The sequence below is a fragment of the Colletes gigas genome, unplaced genomic scaffold (assembly GCF_013123115.1).
Source record: "Colletes gigas isolate AHSC1104 unplaced genomic scaffold, ASM1312311v1 Colletes_gigas_Sc00003, whole genome shotgun sequence".
Lineage (NCBI taxonomy): Eukaryota > Metazoa > Arthropoda > Insecta > Hymenoptera > Colletidae > Colletes > Colletes gigas.
In genome coordinates, this window is record NW_025106632.1 from 8,934,357 (window position 1) to 8,955,231 (window position 20,875).

At 36.2% G+C, this 20,875-nt stretch overlaps 3 protein-coding genes across 3 annotated transcripts; all 3 read right to left on the minus strand.

Annotated features, from left to right (window-relative positions):
- Positions 1 to 588: 588 nt before the first annotated feature.
- Positions 589 to 2,852, minus strand: LOC122404779 (odorant receptor 94b-like). Its single transcript, XM_043409003.1, has 5 exons — positions 2,491 to 2,852; positions 1,661 to 1,999; positions 1,341 to 1,542; positions 1,122 to 1,277; positions 589 to 630 (listed from the first exon to the last, which is right to left on the minus strand). Exons 1-5 carry the CDS (start codon positions 2,850 to 2,852, stop codon positions 589 to 591), a joined length of 1,101 nt encoding a protein of 366 aa, XP_043264938.1.
- A 1,058-nt stretch (positions 2,853 to 3,910) lies between these two features.
- Positions 3,911 to 7,299, minus strand: LOC122404780 (odorant receptor 46a-like). The gene is made up of 5 exons (XM_043409004.1): positions 6,938 to 7,299; positions 6,036 to 6,374; positions 5,185 to 5,386; positions 4,550 to 4,705; positions 3,911 to 3,961 (listed from the first exon to the last, which is right to left on the minus strand). The coding sequence occupies exons 1-5, from the start codon at positions 7,297 to 7,299 to the stop codon at positions 3,911 to 3,913; spliced, it is 1,110 nt and encodes a 369-aa protein (XP_043264939.1).
- Positions 7,300 to 7,954: 655 nt separating this feature from the next.
- LOC122404781 (odorant receptor 4-like) lies at positions 7,955 to 11,387 on the minus strand. The gene is made up of 5 exons (XM_043409006.1): positions 11,176 to 11,387; positions 9,125 to 9,463; positions 8,296 to 8,497; positions 8,073 to 8,228; positions 7,955 to 8,008 (listed from the first exon to the last, which is right to left on the minus strand). The coding sequence occupies exons 1-5, from the start codon at positions 11,385 to 11,387 to the stop codon at positions 7,955 to 7,957; spliced, it is 963 nt and encodes a 320-aa protein (XP_043264941.1).
- Between the last annotated feature and the right edge of the window lie 9,488 nt (positions 11,388 to 20,875).

Here is a 20,875-nt window from a genome sequence, read left to right on the forward strand (position 1 = left end):
CTAAAACTGAAGTTCGAACAGTGTTTCGCAGAACTGAGCAAGGATATCGTCGCGATTATGGCTACGATGTTGCAGGTAATATTTAACAATAATAAACAATCGTACGTTAACCACATTTAAATTTTTTTTTCTCCCGAAATCTATAATAAACGATTTAATTCGTAAGATTCATTCTACGCAAAATTACATATTTTTTAGAACAAGAGTATGGTTTTCGATAAATTTTTACAACGAGCGATGAGTGTTTTGGTTTAAGAATCACTTTCGTTAACCTCTATTTTATAATTGTTTCCATCAAAACGATCAAGCACATATTTTTTTTTTTACGTCTAAAATTACGAAAAGATAATGTACAGGGAAGTTGTATGATTTTTTTTAACGATAAATAATATGGTATAATAACAAATTCTGCAAAGTTACAGATGGCTGTTATTGAGAAAGGTATGTTTTCCAATATTTCTTATATTTTTGTGTCCTTAATGATTTCATTTTCTTCTTTATTTCGCATACTTTAAGACTATGTACCACGAGAAGTTTGAGGGAAGGTCTTCGTCGTTCTACGAAAAATAATTCTCTGTCATTTTATTATCATTGAAGCACGTTATACGCCGAGTAGGCAGTCTTGAGCAACTGTAATAAATATATATTTGATCGTGAACAAATTTTGAAACGTGTCGTGCCACTACGCTACAACTACTAACTTTCTAGATATTAACCACTTCTTATTCGCATGGGTGTCAAACAAGAATATTTGCATTTACTTTTAATCATCGTTTTCAACGACTTCCTTCCATCTCTCAATCATCATTTTCATAAAAAGTTTCATAAAATAAAAAATATTTCATTTCATTCGTTTTTATTTTATATTGTAAATAATGGTATTAATCGGAATATACATAATATCTAATTTTTATATGATAAAAAAACATATTAGAATTTGTTCCAAAGACGGACGTGAGAATGTCTCAAACATGTAAAAATATTCGTTATAAAGTATTGTAAAAATCAATTGATATTATCGAAATTTTAGTAAGTTTATAGAGTTATTTAATTCTTATTTGGTTCTCCAAGAATTACGAAGCCACACACCACAAAGAAAATTTATTTCTTTTCGTACTAACCGCTTTAAATGTTTCGACATTCACGGTCACGAGATAGAGACTGGTAAATTCGATGGGTACCGTGGCGCGTCGCATGATCATTAATAGAGTCCTCTTAGTTTTGTTGTTCAGGTACGTCCAGTCGCTTTCAAACACCATACCAGAAACCTCGAGACTCTGTGCAAGGAAACCATACGTAAAGTCAAAGTGAAAACGCAGCCTGTTATCGTTTGAACGAACCTTCAGTTTCACTTCGTTCCCGTACCAACAATAGTAATATATCTGAATGAGAGTGACGGACGCATAGAGCAGTATGTCCACGCTTTCGGAGCCAAGTTCTTTTTGCGTCAAACGGTATAGATCGAAGCACACGGTCGACGTGCTCGTGAGAAACTGAACGAACACGATCAGCTTAAATTGTTCGTTCACCATCCTGGCGAATCTGCAACAAGCAAACGTTAAATTCGATTTTGAGAAACAGCGTGCTCATAAGCACTCGTCGGTCAAGTATTTGCAATTTTTAGTCGTGTATTTTACCATTGTAAAACCGAAATACCAACTTGTATATGTGTTTATGATGACGAGCGCACTGTTTCACCGAGTCGTCGTTGTCCCTTTCGATATGTCGCAGACGGTACCCGAGTATCTCGAATTGACCGTAAATGTGAATCAACAGACCGCTGAACAGACTGTCGCACGCGACGTTCGAGGCCGAGCAAATTAAGGAGCTTATAATTTGATGACCGAAGGCGATGCTGAAACCTAGCACCGAAGTGTAGTCGAAGGGCAACCAGGCGCGAAACACTAATTTCCGGTTTTCAAATTCCAAGATTAGCGTAACCAGGAACATCCATATTACGTAGCTCACTATCGCGTACGTGTACGTCATCGTGTTGTTCCTGCAAGAATACTATTGCTGAATTATTAACGGTATTTTCATACTCGAACTGCACATATCAGGCCTACAATTTTGGATAGGATTTTGCTTATTTGAGCAAGATTATAAATATAATAGTTTCAGGTTACGTATCTTATAAAATAAAAATTTTCATGCAGAATATTATACAGTTTTGATTTGGCAGTGAATATTAAAATGCATAAACAAGCTTATCTGAGGCTTTCTCAGTGAAAACTGTTCGGGAATTACGGAAATATATGAACAATATACAAGGTATTCGGTCAACTCAGGGAAGAATTCTAATGAGAGATTCTGGAGACCAAAATAAGACGGGAATCAAGAATACAATTTTTTAAATTCGAAATACAGAAATGTTCGTAACTTGAAAGTGGTGCAAACGATCTGCACAAACTTTTTAACTTTAATTAAAATTCACCATACTGATAATACTGCTGTTCGTTACTTAATATCTGGTATTAATAATGGACTCACTCGGACATACTGTCGTACTGCGTTCGAATTTCAAACTCCTCGGCGTCCATCGGTAAAAAAGGCTCCCGCTGTAGGGTGTCGATCAACGTTACAATATTCTTTTTAGTGATCAGCATGCTGCACATTTTTACGAAGGTGATGATCATCGCCAGCGTCACGTAAAAGTTGTCGCTGAAATCGTCCTGATTGTCGACGATGAAAACCAGATCCAGGATTTGAGTGATGACGAGGGTATGCATGGCCAGGAACACGAAGATCGTGTAAACGGTGTACAAGAACTTTTTGGTCGGCGACGTCCAGGAAGTGGGTCGCGAACAACCGCACATCGTCAGAAGCGTAACTATCCTCCTTAGTATACCCATTGTTAGTTTAACATAAATGCCCTCTATATTTATCGTGTTCGTGGAAATATTCTTTTTTTATCGACGACACACGCTAACGACCGTACTGCATATCGATTTTCACTCACGTTTAGTTTCCCAACGCTACTTAAATCACATAGCCACACGGCTCGTTGTAACTACGAAACGTTACCAATAAACGTGTTTCTTTACTCACAGCGATACGATAACTTTTCTAAGCGTATTCTTCGATACGATTACTGCGATTATTTTCTCGAAAAGGTTTAGACTGGACTGACGGTCACGGAGTATCGATATTCCTTACGCCCCCTTCGATCTGTACATTATTTCCCGAGAATTCCGTCCTAGCCCGCGACCTATATCATTATAATTACCGTTGATGGAACTTGTCCATTTGTCATTTAACGAAGTTCTATATTATTATCCCCTCGAGCAGTCTCTCATTGCGAATTCAACGAGAAACGACATTTTGCGAAGTAAACGAACCAAACGAAGGGAAGCTCCTCGGTGCATCGTTCATTCTAAACACTCGTTCGAAATCGTTGTCAAGAATTTTATTTAGTGAATGAGTTAACAGACACAGTGAAAGACATTGTAACAGAGTGAAACGTTAACAGTTGTTTGTAAAATGTATTCGTTGGATCTTGGTCGTTTGGTCTGACCCTTACGTTTACGATAAAATTCACGCAAAATTAAGGTATACTCTTTTACTCTTTTCACCCCTTAACGCTCATATTTCTCGGATTTACCGAGAATGATCAGTTTTCTTTATTGGATTTGTTATCGTAGCGTATAACTTGAAGAAAAACAAATATTGTCGTCCCTTAAACCATCAAATTAAACAAATATCGTTTCTCAAAGCAGTCAGACTCGGGCATGAGTGTTAAGGGGTTAAAGATCAGAAAGAAGAAAGGATAAAGGGGGACTTGCAAGTATAGCAAGCACAGTTATGGGACGTTGTCAGTGACTATTTTTCCATTCCCCTTTCTTCGTTCATCGAGAAGAAATTTAAAGGGGTCGATAAATTTTTTTTTTTTTCAAAATAATACGCACCTCTTCTAACTTCTTTGTTGGAGCATGCTAAACGCAGAGTAAGAAGTTTTTAATATCTGCAACAAATATATATTTGTACCTATTTTTCGTACTCTGAGATGGGAAAACAGTCTATAAACTTATTATCGGGCCAATTATTTTCTTCGATTTTTATTTAAAAATTACGTTAGTATCGTATTCTTACACTGCGATGAAAATTCGCTATAAATTTAAAAAAAATTGTTTCTTACGAATTTGTTGTTTTTCTCATCACGTTGGAAACACTGGTTCGTTTTGTTAATATTATTGCATATTGTTTATATTATACCTTTCTATCGGTTTTATTTAACAAAATTATTTCGTAAATAGGAATAATAACACAGTGTAATAAACGATATTTGGTGAAGATAGTATGCATCTTTCTTGGAATCTTTTTTGGAAAGAATTCATAAGAAACAAAGTTTCTTTCAATTTAATGTAAAATATAGTGTAAAAATACGAGTGGGAGTGACTGGGTATATCCATAAATTATACTAACGCACTTTCAACGAAAGTAAGAATAGAATAGAGTAACTTGTAAACAGATTCAAATGAATACAGAAATAAGAAAAGTAAAGTCTCTAAAAAAATAAGGAAAAGTTAAGAGAATATAATATATTTCGTACTACTTTGAAAGAGTTGAGATCCACTGGTACAAGATGCACGCTGGAAAATTCAATGGGCACCAGTGCTCGTTTCATAATCATTAGGAAAATCTTCCTGGCGTTGTTGTCCAGAGATACCCAATTGCTGTCGATTATCATGTCGGGAATTTCGAGGCTCTGTCAAGAAGACTGCTGTATAAAGTTACTGCTATTTAATTTATAAACTCTTAAACGTATCGATTTGACACGTGACCCGTACGCGGGTGACATATTTTATTAGATAAAACAATTAATTCTCAAATCGAAATGTTACAGAAAATAAGGGTTCGATTCACGAATTTTGATTACTAAAATAATTACTAAGGCAAATTTTACTTTATCAAATTTTCATATTGAAACAAAAATGTTGATTTCGTTAACACTAGATTTACGGAAGCCATTATTACGGAATTCCATATTTAAAATTGCAGAACGCGTAAATATTATTTTTTAACAACTTGTGTTGAATTTGATCGATGCAATGGCATGGATACATATTCTAATTAAAATTAAAATCGTATTGTAAGATAATCGTCAACATGAAAGGTATCGATAAATATACGTGCGATCAATGCCCGTAAATCTAGTGTTAAAGTAGGAACGTAAGTATTTTGTACCTTCACTCTGACTTCGTTCCCGTACCAACAGTAGTACAATATTTGCATAAGCGTACATATTGCATAAAGTATCATTTCCATTAATTTTGTGCGCTGTTCGGTTTGCAAGAACCGATAAAGGTCGAAGCATAATATCGACATGCTCACCAGAAACTGAAGCAGTACTATCGTTTCAAATTCTTTGTTCACCATCGTGGCGAATCTGCAATGATATCAAAAGACATTATTTATTATAATATTCTTTATTTGTATTTATATTGCTAGAGTCAGGTGGTAAGGTGATATTGCTGTCCAGATTATCATTCTTTCTGATTTTTCTTTTTTAAATGGCAGACAGGCTATTTTGCATCAAGATTCTTCAGATAGTATAATATATACCTTTAATGGCTACTTTTTTAATGGCCTTTGTAAAATATACTCTATTGGTTTTCATAATTGCAACCAATACGCTAAATCTGATACAGACGGGGAGGAAATTATGTAAAGGAAACTTTATATTCTGAGTTTATATATTTTCAAAGTGACAGAAAGAAAACTCGATTTTTTCTAAACTCTAGACCGCAATACCTCCTTAATTTCGCTCAAGAATAACACTGTTTTATCATTCTACTCTTTTTAAAAATGAAAAAATATCTCATATAAGTGAAATTATTAATTTATTCTAATAAATTATTTATATTTATATTTATATTAGTAAATTATTAATTTATTCTTTGCAAAAAATTTGTGACCTGTATTAAGGTAAAACGAGTAGATCGATCCTTAAGAAAAGAAGTTGTCGATTATACATATATTTAAGTACGACGTGTTTAAAAAAACTAAATTTTTGCTTTCACAGAAAATGGACCAACTTGTATATATGGTCATGATGATGGGCACAGTGTTTCGCCGAGAGGTTCTCGTTTTCTAGGATGTGCTTGAAACGATGACGGAGTATCTCGAATTGGCAGTACGTGTGGATCAGCAGGCCGCTGAACAAACTGTCGCAGGCTATATTCAAAACCGCGCAGATCGCTATACTGATTGTCTGATGCGTGTAAGTAATAGTAAACAAAAAGGAAGAAGAATAGTTGTAGGGTACCCAGGCACGATACGGTAATCTATGTCTTTTGTAATCTGTGAAAAACGACGTCGCGATCATCCATGTTACGCAGGACTCGAGCAATATCGTGTAGACGATCGTGTTCCATCTGTAAAAATACTATCATCAAACTTCAAATTATATTTCGATTCAGATCCTCGACAAGGTTACCGCAATCCTGGCAAAACTGAGTACTAAAAAAATGTGCAACGATCGTTGCTACGATCACTGCAATCGATGATAAATGTAAATACAGACTAGACCGCGGAACTTTATGGAAATTCATATTTTTGTTAACACTTTGACTGCCATGTTGGTCACATATGACTGGCCATGATTTCTCCCGTGACGCCATGATGGTCATCACAGTGACCAGAGCGCTTGAACTACTTACAATTGTAAGAGCTGAATGAAAATTGATACACAGTGCATTTTGAATATCGCTAATTAGAAGATACTTTGAAACAACAAGTGCCCCATTGAGCAATTAAAAATGATCATTAGAAAATCGAAAATAAAAGATTAATTTCTATGAAATCTTGCATCTGGCACATCCGTGGCGTTCTGAGCAAAACATGTGATTCCGACATGGCAGTCAAAGGGTTCCTTCTACACCTAAATTAAATAATTTCCCATAAATGCATAAACATCCGCAGTCTAACGCAGACTCACTCCGCCCATTTCTCGAATCTCGCCAGGATCTCGAACTCGTCGGTGTTCGTTGGCGAGAATGGTTCCTTTTGAAGGGTCTGGACCATCGTTGCGTAATTATCGCGATGCAGCAACAGGGTGCACAGCTTGCAACAAGATATAAAGACCCCGAGCGTCAGGTAGAAATTTTCGCTAAAGTCGTCTTGATTGTCGACGTTGAACGCTATGTCTAATATTTGGGATATCACGAGGCTGTGCACCATGATCAACACGAACGACGTGTAGACGGTGTACAGACACTTTTTGATCGGCGAGGTCCAAGAGGGTGGTCGCGAACAACCGCACAGAGCGAGAATTGTAAATATAGATCGCAACAAACGCATCGTAAATAAATTTTATCTCGTCAAATGGTTCCGCCGTTACTACAAGGCCTCTGTTCAGTTTTCACACACTGATCACATCGCTCGATCGAACATCGAAAACTTATCTTCGCGGTTCTGGTTGCTCGTCGAACGGAAGTTCGGACATCACTGTAGACTATAGAATATCCTTAAGTTTTCTATAGGTCTCCTTAAGTTTCCCTCGAGATTCGTATAATATATTATTAACACAATGGCGGAGCATCCGACGACGCGTTTTCACTTATTTATATTTAACAAGGGTAAAGACGTGGGCTCTTCTTGTGCCTAATGTCGCGTGTTGCACGCTGTTCTCCGTCGATACATTATGCAGGCTCGCGTTTCGTCTTATGAATAAATAGAAAAACTAGACGACAAGTACCGTAAAATATTCCATAAATTATCGACGGGGAAAAGAGAAGTAAATATTTGAAGGATTTCAAAACGCGTGTTTTACGGCTACGTAGAATTTCATTTCTTTCGACGGGGAGTGAGGAGTGTCACCGCCGAGGCAACATGTTCTTCGTCGCGACACCGTTCACAGGTTTTCATAGAATTGATCGATATTCCTCTCTAATATGTATCTTTACGTATTTCGATAAGATATATACAGCTTTTTGGTAACACGCTGAAGATCTTGCTATGGCTGTTTCTGTTGAAGCAAGTTGTACGCCGAGTAAGAAGTCTTGAGTAACTGTAACGAAGACACGTGAAAGAGAAATTTTGTTACTAAGAAAGTACATTTGTTTTATACTGACTGCCATGAAAGACTCGAGTGTTAACACCACGAGATAAATACTGTTGAATTCGACGGGCTTTTCCGCGCGTTTCATGATCATCAGGAGGATCTTTTTGTCGTCGTTGTCCAAAGACGTCCAGTTGCACTCCATCACCATGTTGGTAACTTCGAGACTCTGTGGAAAGATAATTTTGGTTACGTTTGGGGCGTTTCGATTGTGTCTTTTTATCTCATCAAGGAACCTTCAGTTTCACTTCGTTCCCGTACCAACAGTAGTACAGAATCTGCATAAGAGCACAGCTCGTGTAGACCACCGACACGATATATCTCGTATCCATCTCTCGTTGCGTCAGTTGATAGAGCTCGATGCACATGATCGACGTGCTCACCAGAAATTGAATGAATATTATCGTTTTAAACTCTCTGTTCACCGTCGAGGCGAATCTGCAATCGTCAGAAAAAATTCCAAGTTAAACTTGTCTCTGCAAAGAGATCGATCGAAATCATATTCATCATAATCGTGTTTATCAGTTTGCAGGCAACGTGACTTTTTAACAAATAAATATCTCTATGATAGTATTTTAAAAAAATATATAACTCGTTTGACATGTTGGCTGTCAAACCAAACCCCTCGAATTTTGTTTTTAGATAATTTGAATTTATTTAGTCTCATCTAGATTTATTTCCTTTAATATCAAATTTTGAGAATTAATTTTTTTAGGTACTCGATGAAAAATCATGTCATCCATACATTACTTTTTAACAAATAAATATTTCTGTGATAAAAAAATTAAAAAAAATATAACTCGTTTGACGTGTTGGCTGTCAGACCAAACCCCTTGAATTGTCCTCGAAAAAGAAATTTTATTTTTAGATAATTGGAAACCAGCACATCCACGATTTCCCATAGAATTTACTTTGTTAGTCTTATCTAGATTTATTTCTTTTAACATCTAATTTTGAGAATTAATTGTTTTAGGTCCTCAGTGAGAAATCATGCCACTTATACGTGGGAATGAAAGGTACGTTTAAATTTTTCATTCCTCCTTTGTAAATTGCTAATTTACTCACTTGTAAATGCAATTGTGATGTCGAGCGCACTGTTTCGCCGACTCTATTCCTTCTTTCATGACGTTTTCCAGGCGATTCTGGAGTATCACGAACTGACAGTAAACGTGAATCAACAGGCCGCCGAACAGACAATCGACAGCAATGTTGTAAAACGAGCCAACTGTTATGCTCGTCATTTGATAAACGTAAGTAATAACGAACATATGAAACGAAGAGTAATTGTAGGGTATCCATCCCCGATACGCTAGTCTTCCTGCTCTAAAGTCGGCGAAGATCGGCGTCGCGACCATGCACGTTAATAAGCCTGCCAACGAAAGCGTGTAGGCTATCGCGTTCTTTCTGCAAAAACGTTACGATCTAATTTTGAAAAGTATTTACTTCAGTGTTTTTCTATCCAGAGTCCGTGGATTAAAATCTAAATTAAAATTAAGATGGATGCTAATTCTTATAGAAAGTTGCACTTTCGTTAGTGAGTTTTGAATTACAATTTGAATTGTGAATTTTAGTTACAATTATTTTAGTTAATTTCCTATTCGTATTCCTATACTGTGTAATGATGATTCACTATACATGGAAAGAAGCTTATATATTTTTTTTTTTATTTTGCTTCTATTTATGAAGCAATTTTACTTGTTATTACTGTAAATGAAAAGAAGCTTGTTTCTTATGAAATTCTTTTCATTTATTTTTACCAAATATTTTTCATTATACTGTGTTACTTCTATTTACGAAGTAGTTTTTTTTTTGTTTTAATATTAACGAGCAAGTAGTACCCAATTACAAAACTGATACAGAGGTATATACAGGGTGTTCGGCCACCTCTAGCAAAAATTTTAATGAGCGATAGTAGAGGCCAAAATAAAACGAAAATCAAGAATACTAATTTGTTGATGGAAGCTTCGTTAAAAAGTTATTAACAATTAAATTCAAAAATTTCAAATCGTTCTGGAAAAATTATTTTCGGTTACGGGGGTCAACTACAATCATTTTTGGTGAGTACACATACCTCCGAAATCCTATCTACTTTCGAGAAAAAAAATCGAGTATGTGCTGAAATTTTTCGGCGAAAAAAAATTTTTCAAATCGTTTTAAAAAAATTATTTTCGGTTGCGGGGATCAATTACAATCATTTTTTATCATTACACATACCTCCGAAATCGTACGCACTTTCGAGAAAAAAATTCCTTACTGAAAATCCAATTAGGTGCTTAAATTTTTCAACGGAGAAAAAAAATTGCAAATCGTTGTGGAAAAATTATTTTCGGTTGCGGGGGTCAATTACAATCAGTTTTTGTCATTAGACATACCCACGAAATCCTGCCCACTTTCGAGAAATAAAATAGAGAAGGTGTGAAATTATTCGAGAAAATTAAAAAATTGCAAATCGTTGTGGAAAAATTATTTTCGGTTGTAGGGTTCAATTACAGTCATTTTTGGTGAATAGACATACCCCCGAAATCTTGCGCATTTTCGAGAAAAAAATTCAGTAAGAGCGGCACTTTAAACGTTAATAACTTTTTAACGAAGCTTCCACCAACAAATTAGTATTCTTGATTTTTGTCTTATTTTGGCCTCTACTATCGCTCATTAAAATTTTTGCTAGAGGTGGCCGAACACCCTGTATAATAATATAATTCTTATATGTATATTAAAGAGGATCCAAATTAGTTATCGAAACGTTTATATCAAACAAATATGGCTTGTTCAAACTATATTTACCATGATATTTTAAATTGAATATGAAAAAATATTAGTTTATTTGCTCTGACCTATCAGAATCACAGTTAATTTTTAAGTGAAAGAATCACTTGATTCAAAGTTAGGAACACTTAAAGTGAACAATGTTCGAGCTCCTTGTTCTATGCACTTTTCATTTTCATAGCTTCACATTCTATTTTTGTAATGTAAAAAATGATGTCTCGCAAATACTGACAAGTATTATATTTTCAAAGTTTCTGCATTTTAGTGAAGTTTCAGAATACTTCCCCTCACCCAAAGAAACTAAAATAATTCCTATTAATACCGTCATTGTTGACAATTTAAACACTCACTTCGCGAGGTTGTCGAATTTCGTCCGGATCTCGACTTCGTCGTGGTTCATCGGCGACAAGGGTTCCTCCTCGAGCATGTCGACCAAAATAGCATAGTTCGCTCGATTCAGTATCAGGCTGCGCATTTTCCAGCATGATATAAAAATTTCCAGCGTCAGGTACGCGTTATCGCTGAAATCGTCCTGATTGTCGACGATCAGGATCAGGTCCATGATCAAAGACACTAGGAAGCTGTGCAATATTAAGAACAGAACGACCGTGTACGCGTTGTAGAAACACCTTTTGTACCAGGAAGTCCAAGAGATCGGTCGTGCACAACCACACGCCCCGATGAACGCAAATATGTATTGCAGTATCTGCATCGTCGACTCGACAGAGATTCTTCTTATTTCTTCGCGTTCATCAGAAAATATCGTTACTTATTACGTGTTCAACATTCGTTTTATTGCAGACCTGAACGTTGTTGCTTCGTTGCGTGTGTAGAAACCGAGAAAGTGCATTAACATTCACGGAAAACACAAACGCAAAGCACTCTTTGATTTCATGGTCTGGGGCACATCGTCGATCAGCGGTTTATTTATCACTGAAAAGTCTAAATGTCGATATTTTTATTATATCCCCGTGGGGATAAATCACCCATTACTGTCCCCCTACGTCCAAGAGATATATGATTAGCGAAATGACTGAGAGTATGACGACGCGACTTACGGATTAATATTTCACATCGAGCGATTACGTGCGTTGTCTTTGTTGCCCGTAATGCTACCTCGCGTTCGTTTCGCCGTTCCCTGTATAAAAAATAGAGAAGCCCGACGACAAATTCCTCAAAGAATAAAATATGAGATCGGGAGACGGTAAATTTGTTTAATATAAAAATGTGGAAGACACGAGACACGCTGTCGTTCGTCGGTTCGTTTTCCCTTCGCCTCGTGCAGATACGCGCTCTGCGTCAATGATTGAACGTTACTTTATCTCGGACAGAGGTAAATCCTATAACGAAGACAAGTTTTTTTCTTTAGAATTTATTAATATTCATACTTACGATTAGTGGTGGCTTCTACGTACCGCAGAGTGATTTTCAAACGTCTTCGAGCGCGTCCTTTCGTTTTCCCTATTCTCTTCAATTATTGTATACTGGAGGATTAATACACTTTGTTGACATTAGTGAAAAGTATCACCTGGTTCGTCTAACTTTATTACAGTACGTTGTAAGCTGAGTAAACAATTTTTAACTTACGATACGTTGGCTTCAGTTGGCTTTTGGTTTTTAAGGTGCTCGAGAAAGGAATAAGAAAGGCAAGTTATACGGTAACGTTTGAACATTAACAGTTTTTAATAGAATTACTGATGCTCGTAACTGCTATTGGATTACGCACAAATTAGTATAATTTTCACGCATCGTATTGTTCTCTTGCGTCTTCTATTGTCTTCAATTGTGTAGTTCTACTCTAAGAAGTCTCCAGCTATTGTAAAAAACAGACATTTCTGATTAGGGAACTACAAACTTACATTGATTATACGTGTTCTCGTATCAGAGATTTGTGAAGTTTTACGAATAATTTATTTACAGACACGTTAAAAAGAAAATTCAAAATTCAAGCGTATTAATTTTAAATTTTCTTAAATTCTTATGTAATTGCGTTTATAAACGATGTAGAATAAAGTCTGTAAAAAAGTTGTTCGAAACTCCATGTACTCTTAAATTTTGCAATAATTTACGAGTATCGTTCTCTACATACTCTAGTCTCCTCCTTCTTTTTTATTGCACTGAATTAGTTCCTTCTGCATGTTTGAAAAACAATTTCTACCGTAAATAAAATACTCTTGTACTATTCGTGGCCCTGTTTGAGCACGTTATACACCGAGTATGAAGTCTTCATTATCTACAACGAATAGATATTTCAAATATAAATACAGATCATTCCAAGAATCGATCGCTTTTAACTTCATATCGATACTCTTTTTAGAGATGATGAGGGGGAGGAGAAGGAGTTAAAAGAATAGAAAGGAGGGGAATAACTGGAGCAAGGAACAGGAGACAGGTGGAAGTAGGAAATAGAGAATTTAAAAATTAAAAAAAATAGAAAATAGAAATAGATACTCTTTTTAAAATTTGCTAAACTTTAAATTTTTAGGTCGTGTGAAGTTTGAGGAACCTTGTTGGTTACTAATCTTTTCTTTTTTATCAAAAATTCGTACTAACTGCCATAAAAGACGCGAGGTTCATCGTGGCAACGTGAACACCTGTAAACTCGATGGGCATCGTTGCTCGATTCATAATAATTAGCAAGGTCCTTCTAGGGCCAATATCCAACGAGATCCAGTCACTTTCCATTATCATGTCAGGAATTTCGAGACTCTACACGTAAAAGCACTCCGTGAAATTTTAGTACTTTAACTGAAAACTGAATTCATTATCATGCAATGGAACCTTCAATCGGACTTCGTTCCCGTACCAACAATAATACAGTATCTGCAGAACTACGCAACTTGTAAAGGATACGTTCGCAATATACTTCGAGTCCAGATCTCTCTGCGTCAAAAGATACAGTTCCATGCACAGAGAAGACGTGCTCACCGCAAACTGAACGAACAATGTCGTTTTAAATTGTTCGTTCACCATCGCGGCGAATCTGTAACGATATCGAAAATAATTGTTTCATCGAGCTTATTTGCGTTCTCTATCCTATTAGAATTTATTTCCATAGCGAACTTGTGTGAATTGTCGATATATTTGACATTGATAGATAAAGGTTTAATGAAATTGGGGAATAAGAAAATTTCTATCCAGTCCACCAATTCGATTGTTAAGAGAGTCCATCGTAGGGGGATTAAACTTAGAATTTGCTAGTAAAGTCGTGGACGAACTTGTATATACGATTATGAAGTCGGGCACAGTGTCTCGCGGTGTAGTCTCCGTTTCTTTTGATATGTCTCAAACGATGTCGCAATATTTCGAGCTCGCTACAGGTATGGATCAGAAGGCCGCTGAACAGACTGTCGCAGCTGACGTTCAGAAACGAGCAGATCACTAAACTTATAGCCTGATAAACGTAAGTGAGAGCGAACACGATAAAAGAAGTATAATCGTAGGGCATCCAAGCACGATTAGACAATGTTCTTGTTTCGAAATTTGTGAAAATCGACGAGCCAATCGTAGACGTTAGAAGCATTAACACTGCGATCCCGTAGGCGATCATGTTCCATCTGTTGAGGAAATGCTACTATCAAATACTGCAGGCTACGAATAGTCTCACAGTTAAATGATTTTTAAATACTTCTGTGTGTACGAGTCGAGTCATTGTGAAACAGTGTTCTGTTGTTTCGTCAACATTGCAGAGCTTCCTCAAGTGATCAACGGATCGATTGAAACACTTGTTGCAGGTGATTGCTAATCCATGACGAAGCTTGCTGCAATCTTGCTGAAACGTTGTACCAGTTACGAAGAAAAATGAATTGATCGTTAATGAAAGTGTAAGCAGTAACGTCAACTTTGACACAGACTCACTCTGCTAGTTTGTCGAATTTCGATCGAATCATTGTTTCATCGATGCTCGATGGCGCCAGGAGTTCCTGGTGAAGACTGTCGATCAACTTTGCATAATTTTCAGAATTCATGATCACGTTACGCATCTTCCAGCAAGATGCAAAAACCTCCGCTGTTAGATAGAAATTATCACTGAAATCTTCCATGTTGTCAACGTTAATGACTATGTCCAATATAAAAAATAACAAGTAGCTATGCGTCAAGAACAAACAAGTGACCATATACGTGGTGTACAGAAACTTTTTGGACCGGGACGTCCAAGAAGACGGTCGCCAACAGCCACAGAAGCTGAGAAGCACGAACACTCGTCGTAGTATGTGCATTATTAATTCTATAAGGACCTCTCTAATGCGTATCTATTAGCAAGAAATTTCGGAGCTATCACAAAGTACTGACAACATCACGTTTCTTTCGTTTCACACCAAAGTTTTATAATCGTACTACTACTTATAATCGCGATTCTGATTCTCTGCTGAACGGACGTTTAGGTACGACTGAAGACTATAACATATCGGGGATTTCTAGTATACTTTTGCAGAAGTCAGTTCCCATCAACTGTTTTCCCCTCGGATTCGCGGGCCATATAATTATCGTAATGATGGAGAACATGGCGACTCTATTCATTTATTTACACATTTTAAGGACAGCTGTACGCTCCTTGTAATTTGCAATTTTATCGTATTCGCTGTTTGTTATTTTCCGTTGAAATGTTACGCATGAATGCACCGCGCGGGAGAAATGAATAGAAAAAACAGACGACAAATTTCTCGAAACATAAATCACCAAAGGGGAGTTAGATTGTTCGTTTGAAATACGCATCTTATGTCTTTAGTTGAGGTCTTCTTTGCTACTTCACTGTGTAATCCAACGTGGAGTTGTATTTCTCGCAAGGAAACAGTTATGAAAGTTATTCGACAAATTGTTCGTAGCATAGTATTCTAGAGTGGAATTGTAAACGTTTTGTTCGAACAAGTGAAGAGTTGGAACCATTGTTTTACCATTGCTGTAAGTGTCGTGTATGTTAAGAAAGTGGGCGGGATTATAATGGTTAATTTGTAATTTTATTTTATTTTGATTTGACAGTGTAAGTGTTTAAAATTATTTTTTGACACCATACAATTATGCAGTAGAATATATTGATATTCATACCGAATGTTATAGTGTATACTCTCCAGGACAATTTTTTAACAGTTATAATGACACATTCTACTCGTTTTTTTTTCGTTTTCTTCAATTATTTTGCCTTGAAGAATGGAAAGTCAGTTTTCGTCAAACCATAAGGGAATCTCCGTGTTCTTGATACTGTCACTCACTCTGTTGCATCAAATTATACGCCGAGTAAGAGGACTTCAGTAACTGAAACGAGATATTTGCAATAGAATTTTTAAATTAATAACTTAATTTTCTTATCATACTATAAATTTACGAGTAATAAATTTTCTAAGAAGAATCTTCAAAATTCAATATATTTATTCTTTGTAAACATATAATTTATAATAATTAAAGCATCCGTGTATCCAACACTGCGAGTTTCAACTATACGATCTATAAATCTCATAACATACCAATAGTATTTGAACATATTTATACTAACAACTGTTTGCCCAATGTTAATTAACGGTATCAGGGATAAAGAGTTATTTTCTATCTCTTAACAAGTTTGAAATTTAATCTGTTCCAATTCTATGGCAAATCATTCAAATTTAACCACAACTTTTTTATTAAGAGTGGCAATTTAGCAATCGGTGCATCGAAATTTTCTGGTAGCAAACGGGATAAAAAATTACGCAATGCATAAACTCGATCGTATAGTTTCCATTCTACGCGCTGGGAACATCGGTTCTGGATATTCAATCGGATCGAATGGTTGCTTTGATTTCGTCTTAACGAAGTTATATTCATAATTGAAACTCCAAGCTTTTAATGGATCGTACATATACATATACAGGGTGTTCAGCCACCACAGGGAAAAATTTTAATGGGAGATTCTAGAGGCCAAAATAAGACGAAAATCAAGAATACGAATTTGTTGATGGAGGCTTCGTTAAAAAGTTATTAACGTTTAAAGTTCCGCCCTTACTGAATTTTTTTCTCGAAAATACGCAGGATTTCGGGGGTATGTCTATTCACCAAAAATTATTGTAATTGACCCCCGCAACTAAAAATAATTTTTCCAAAACGATTTGAAATTTTTTTTTCAGTCGAAAAATTTCACACCTTCTCGAATTTTTTTCTAGAAACTGGATAGGATTTCGAGGGTATGTCTATTCACCAAAAATGATTGTAATTGACCCCCGCGATCGAAAATAATTTTTCCAGAACGATTTGTAATTTTTGAATTTAATTGTTAATAACTTTTTAACGAAGCCTCCATCAACAAATTGGTATTCTTGATTTTCGTCTTATTTTGGCCTATAGAATCTGTTATAAAAATTTTTCCCAGGGGTGGCCAAACATCCTGTATAGTAACGCTTCGATAAAACGTATGTACGTTACGAAGTGATACCATATATTAATTTCATACTGACGGACATGAAAGACGCGAGGTTCATCGACACGACGTGGATGCTTGTGAATTCGATGGGTATCGTCGCGCGTCTCATAATCATTAGAAGCATCTTCTGAGACTTGACATCCAAACACACCCAGTCACTGTCGATTATCACGTCAGGGATGTCGAGACTCTACAGAAACAGCGTTGCTTGAAATTTCGAGGAACGATTGAAAATTAGAAACTTTTATAGCAATAACGTGCCTTGAGTTTGACTTCGTTCCCGTACCAACAATAGTAAAATATCTCCGTGAGCATGCAGATCGCATATATTATCGTTTCTAGTAATCTTGAGCCTAAATCTCTTTGCGTTATTCGATAAAGGTTGAAGCACACGACCGACGTGCTGGCTAAAAATTGAGTACACGCCACGCCTTTGAACGTTTCGTTCACCTTTGCTGCGAATCTGTATTCGGTTTAAAAAACGAAAATCAATTCACTGCATTTACGTTTCGTTCTTCAATACTTTTTGTTCGTTCAAATTGTACTGACTCGCTGGGAAAGTTGGAGAAATGGCAATTTGTATTAGTTGTACCTTCTCTAGATTTTATTTATTTATGATTCATATATATGAATTTCTGCGTCTCATAGGCCAAACGATAAATAATATGTAATAATACAGTCATATTGTATATCGTTAAATATTCGAGATTGAGTTTGGTCGTTCAGATTTTGTAAAATTGCACATGTCGACTATCAAATGGAGGATCACTTTTTAATTTCTGACGTTGAAATTATTTTCATTATACCGATCATTCTAATAAGAAATTTTAACTATTTGACTGTTTTAAAATTAGTAATGTATATATGTATAAATTTAATCACTGTTGAGGAACCAAAATTATGTTTAAATAGAGAACATTTTCGAAAATTCCATTATTTGTAAGTTTCTATTATACATCACGATGCAAATTCGAAACGTGTGATTCTGAAACTGATTTTGGGCGGGACATGTTAAACATTGTTATTAAAAATCTTATTGAGAGATAAACCTTCGACACTATTCCATATGAAATATAATTAATATAAAGGGTGTTCAGCCACCCCCGAAACAAACTTTAATCGAGGATTCTAGAGGCCAAGATAAGACGAAAATCAAGAATACCAATTTGTTGATGGAGGCTTCGTTTGAAAGTTATTAACAATTAAATTCAAAAATTTCAAATCGTCCTGGAAAAATTATTTTCGGTTGCGGGGGTCAATTACAATCATTTTTGGTCATTACACATACCCTCGAAATTCTACGCATTTTCGAGAAAAAAATTCGAGAAGGTGTAAAATTTTTCGAGTGAAAAAAAAATTTCAGACTGTTCTGGAAAAATTATTTTCGGTTGCAGGGGTCAATTATAATCATTTTTGGTGAATAAACATACCCCCGAAATCCTACCCACTTTCTAGAAAAAAATTCGAGAAGGTGTGAAATTTTTCGACAGAAAAAAAAATTTCAGATCGTTTTAAAAAAATTATTTTCGATTGCAGGGGTCAATTACAATCATTTTTGGTCATTACACATAACCTCGAAACTCTATGCACTTTCGAGAAAAAAATTCCTTACCGAAAATCTGATCAGGTGCCTAAATTCGACGAAAAAAAAAATTTCAAATCGTTCTGGAAAAATTATTTCCAGTAGCGGGGGTTAATTACAATCATTTTTGGTGAATAGACATACCCCCGAATTCCTGCGTATTTTCGAGAAAAAAATTCAGTAAGGGCGAAACTTTAAACGTTAATAACTTTTTAACAAAGCTTCCATCAACAAATTGGTATTCTTGATTTTCGTTTTATTTTGGCCTCTAGAATCCCCCATTAAAATTTTTCCCAGAATTGGGCGAATATAAATATTAATAAAAGTAAATCGGGCGGGGACCAGAAGTGAGGGACGTTTCTTTGCCAAGAAGAGTTCAATTTCGTAATTCCGTTTGCCACTTACTGAAAAGCTCGATTTCACTTCTGGCCCTCTCCTCGCGAGTAATCATTTGTGAAACCAACTGGTATATGCAACGATGGTGATAAGCGCATTCCTCTACCGGGCGGTTGTCATCTTTAGCAATATTTTCCAAACGATGTTCGAGGATTTTCAGCTGGGAATATGTGTGAATCAATAGGCTGCTGAACAGAGTATCGCCAGCAACGTTCAGAAGCGAGCCGATCGTTATGCTTACAGCCTGATGGACATAAGAGACAGTATACGGGACAGTGGAAGAGTAGTCGTAAGGCACCCACATGCGAAACGACAACCGTCGGTGTTTGAAATCTCTGAAAACCGAGGATATCCACACCCACAATATGCAAAACTCGATCAAACCCGTGTAGCCAATCACGTTCCATCTGCAACGACGCCGTTATCAATTTAAACATTCTAATTAAATCACTATTACCCTCAACTTATATCTAAGGCTTATTTAATAATCATTATCCAAGTATTATCGTATAAAAATCTAATTAACCAGCAATGATAAATAGAAAACGATTCATTTTACACTCGAAATTTAAAGAACGTGTACCGTTTATATATAACAGTAAATTAAAAATATTTAACAAAGAAATTTTTCGAAAGTATCGTATATTTCATCGAATATTAACGGAGTATAGTTTCGATACCTCTTAGACTTGCAAAGTGGCTTAAACGCAATATTTCTAATATCTTTGGCGGTATAATAATTAAGAACCGACTCACCTAATGGTTTTATCGCATTCCTTTCGAATTTCGATCTCCGGAGCGTTCATTGGCAGAAACGGTTCCTCTCGAAGCGCGTCCAACAGACGAGCAATCTTTTTCTTCTTCAGTAGAAAGTTTTGCATCTTGCAGCAGCTAACGAACACGGCCAGCGTAATGTATATGTTGTCGCAGAGTTCGTCTTGGTTCTTGACGTCGAGAACTATGTCCAAGATTTGGGAGAGCAGTAGGATATGCGTCAGAAAGATGATAAAAATCGTGTAAACGTTGTACAAGATCTTCTGGAACGGCGACGTCCACGAGGACGGTCGCAAACAACCGCACGCGGTCAGAATCGCGAATGTCCATCGTAGCGAGTGCATCGTAAATTAAAAAAAATTTGTCAAATCTCAAAATTAGAAGTCTACTTTCACGGTGAAAACAAAGTTGCCTCGGTGCATACTTTGACGTGATCTCGAATTCAGTTTACTGTTTTCGGACGTTGACGATGTTTAACGAAAAGTTACGAAAATACGAACGGAGAAAACATTTCTCTCGTCGCGATCTTTGGTTGTCGTCGAAGGTTTGCGATTCACTGAATACTATAGGAGATCGCGACTCCCTGTTCACCCGCGGCGGATTGAATTTCTTCCTATTACTTTTTTTCATCGGGCTGGCGGACCGTATTATTACCGTAATGATACAGAATACGACGACGCGACTTACTTATTTATATTTTTTAGGGGTAACGACACACACGTACCTTATTTTCCGTTGCGATCCTATGGAAAGATGCGTTTCGTAGAAAGAATAGGTAGAGAAATTTCTAGAAACGTAATTCTTGAAAGGGGAATCAATTGCAGTGAACATTTTTCACGGGGGAATATGCTAAACGTTCAAAAGGGAGACGATATAGTCATTTTTATATTCCACCGTTCGTTTAAAA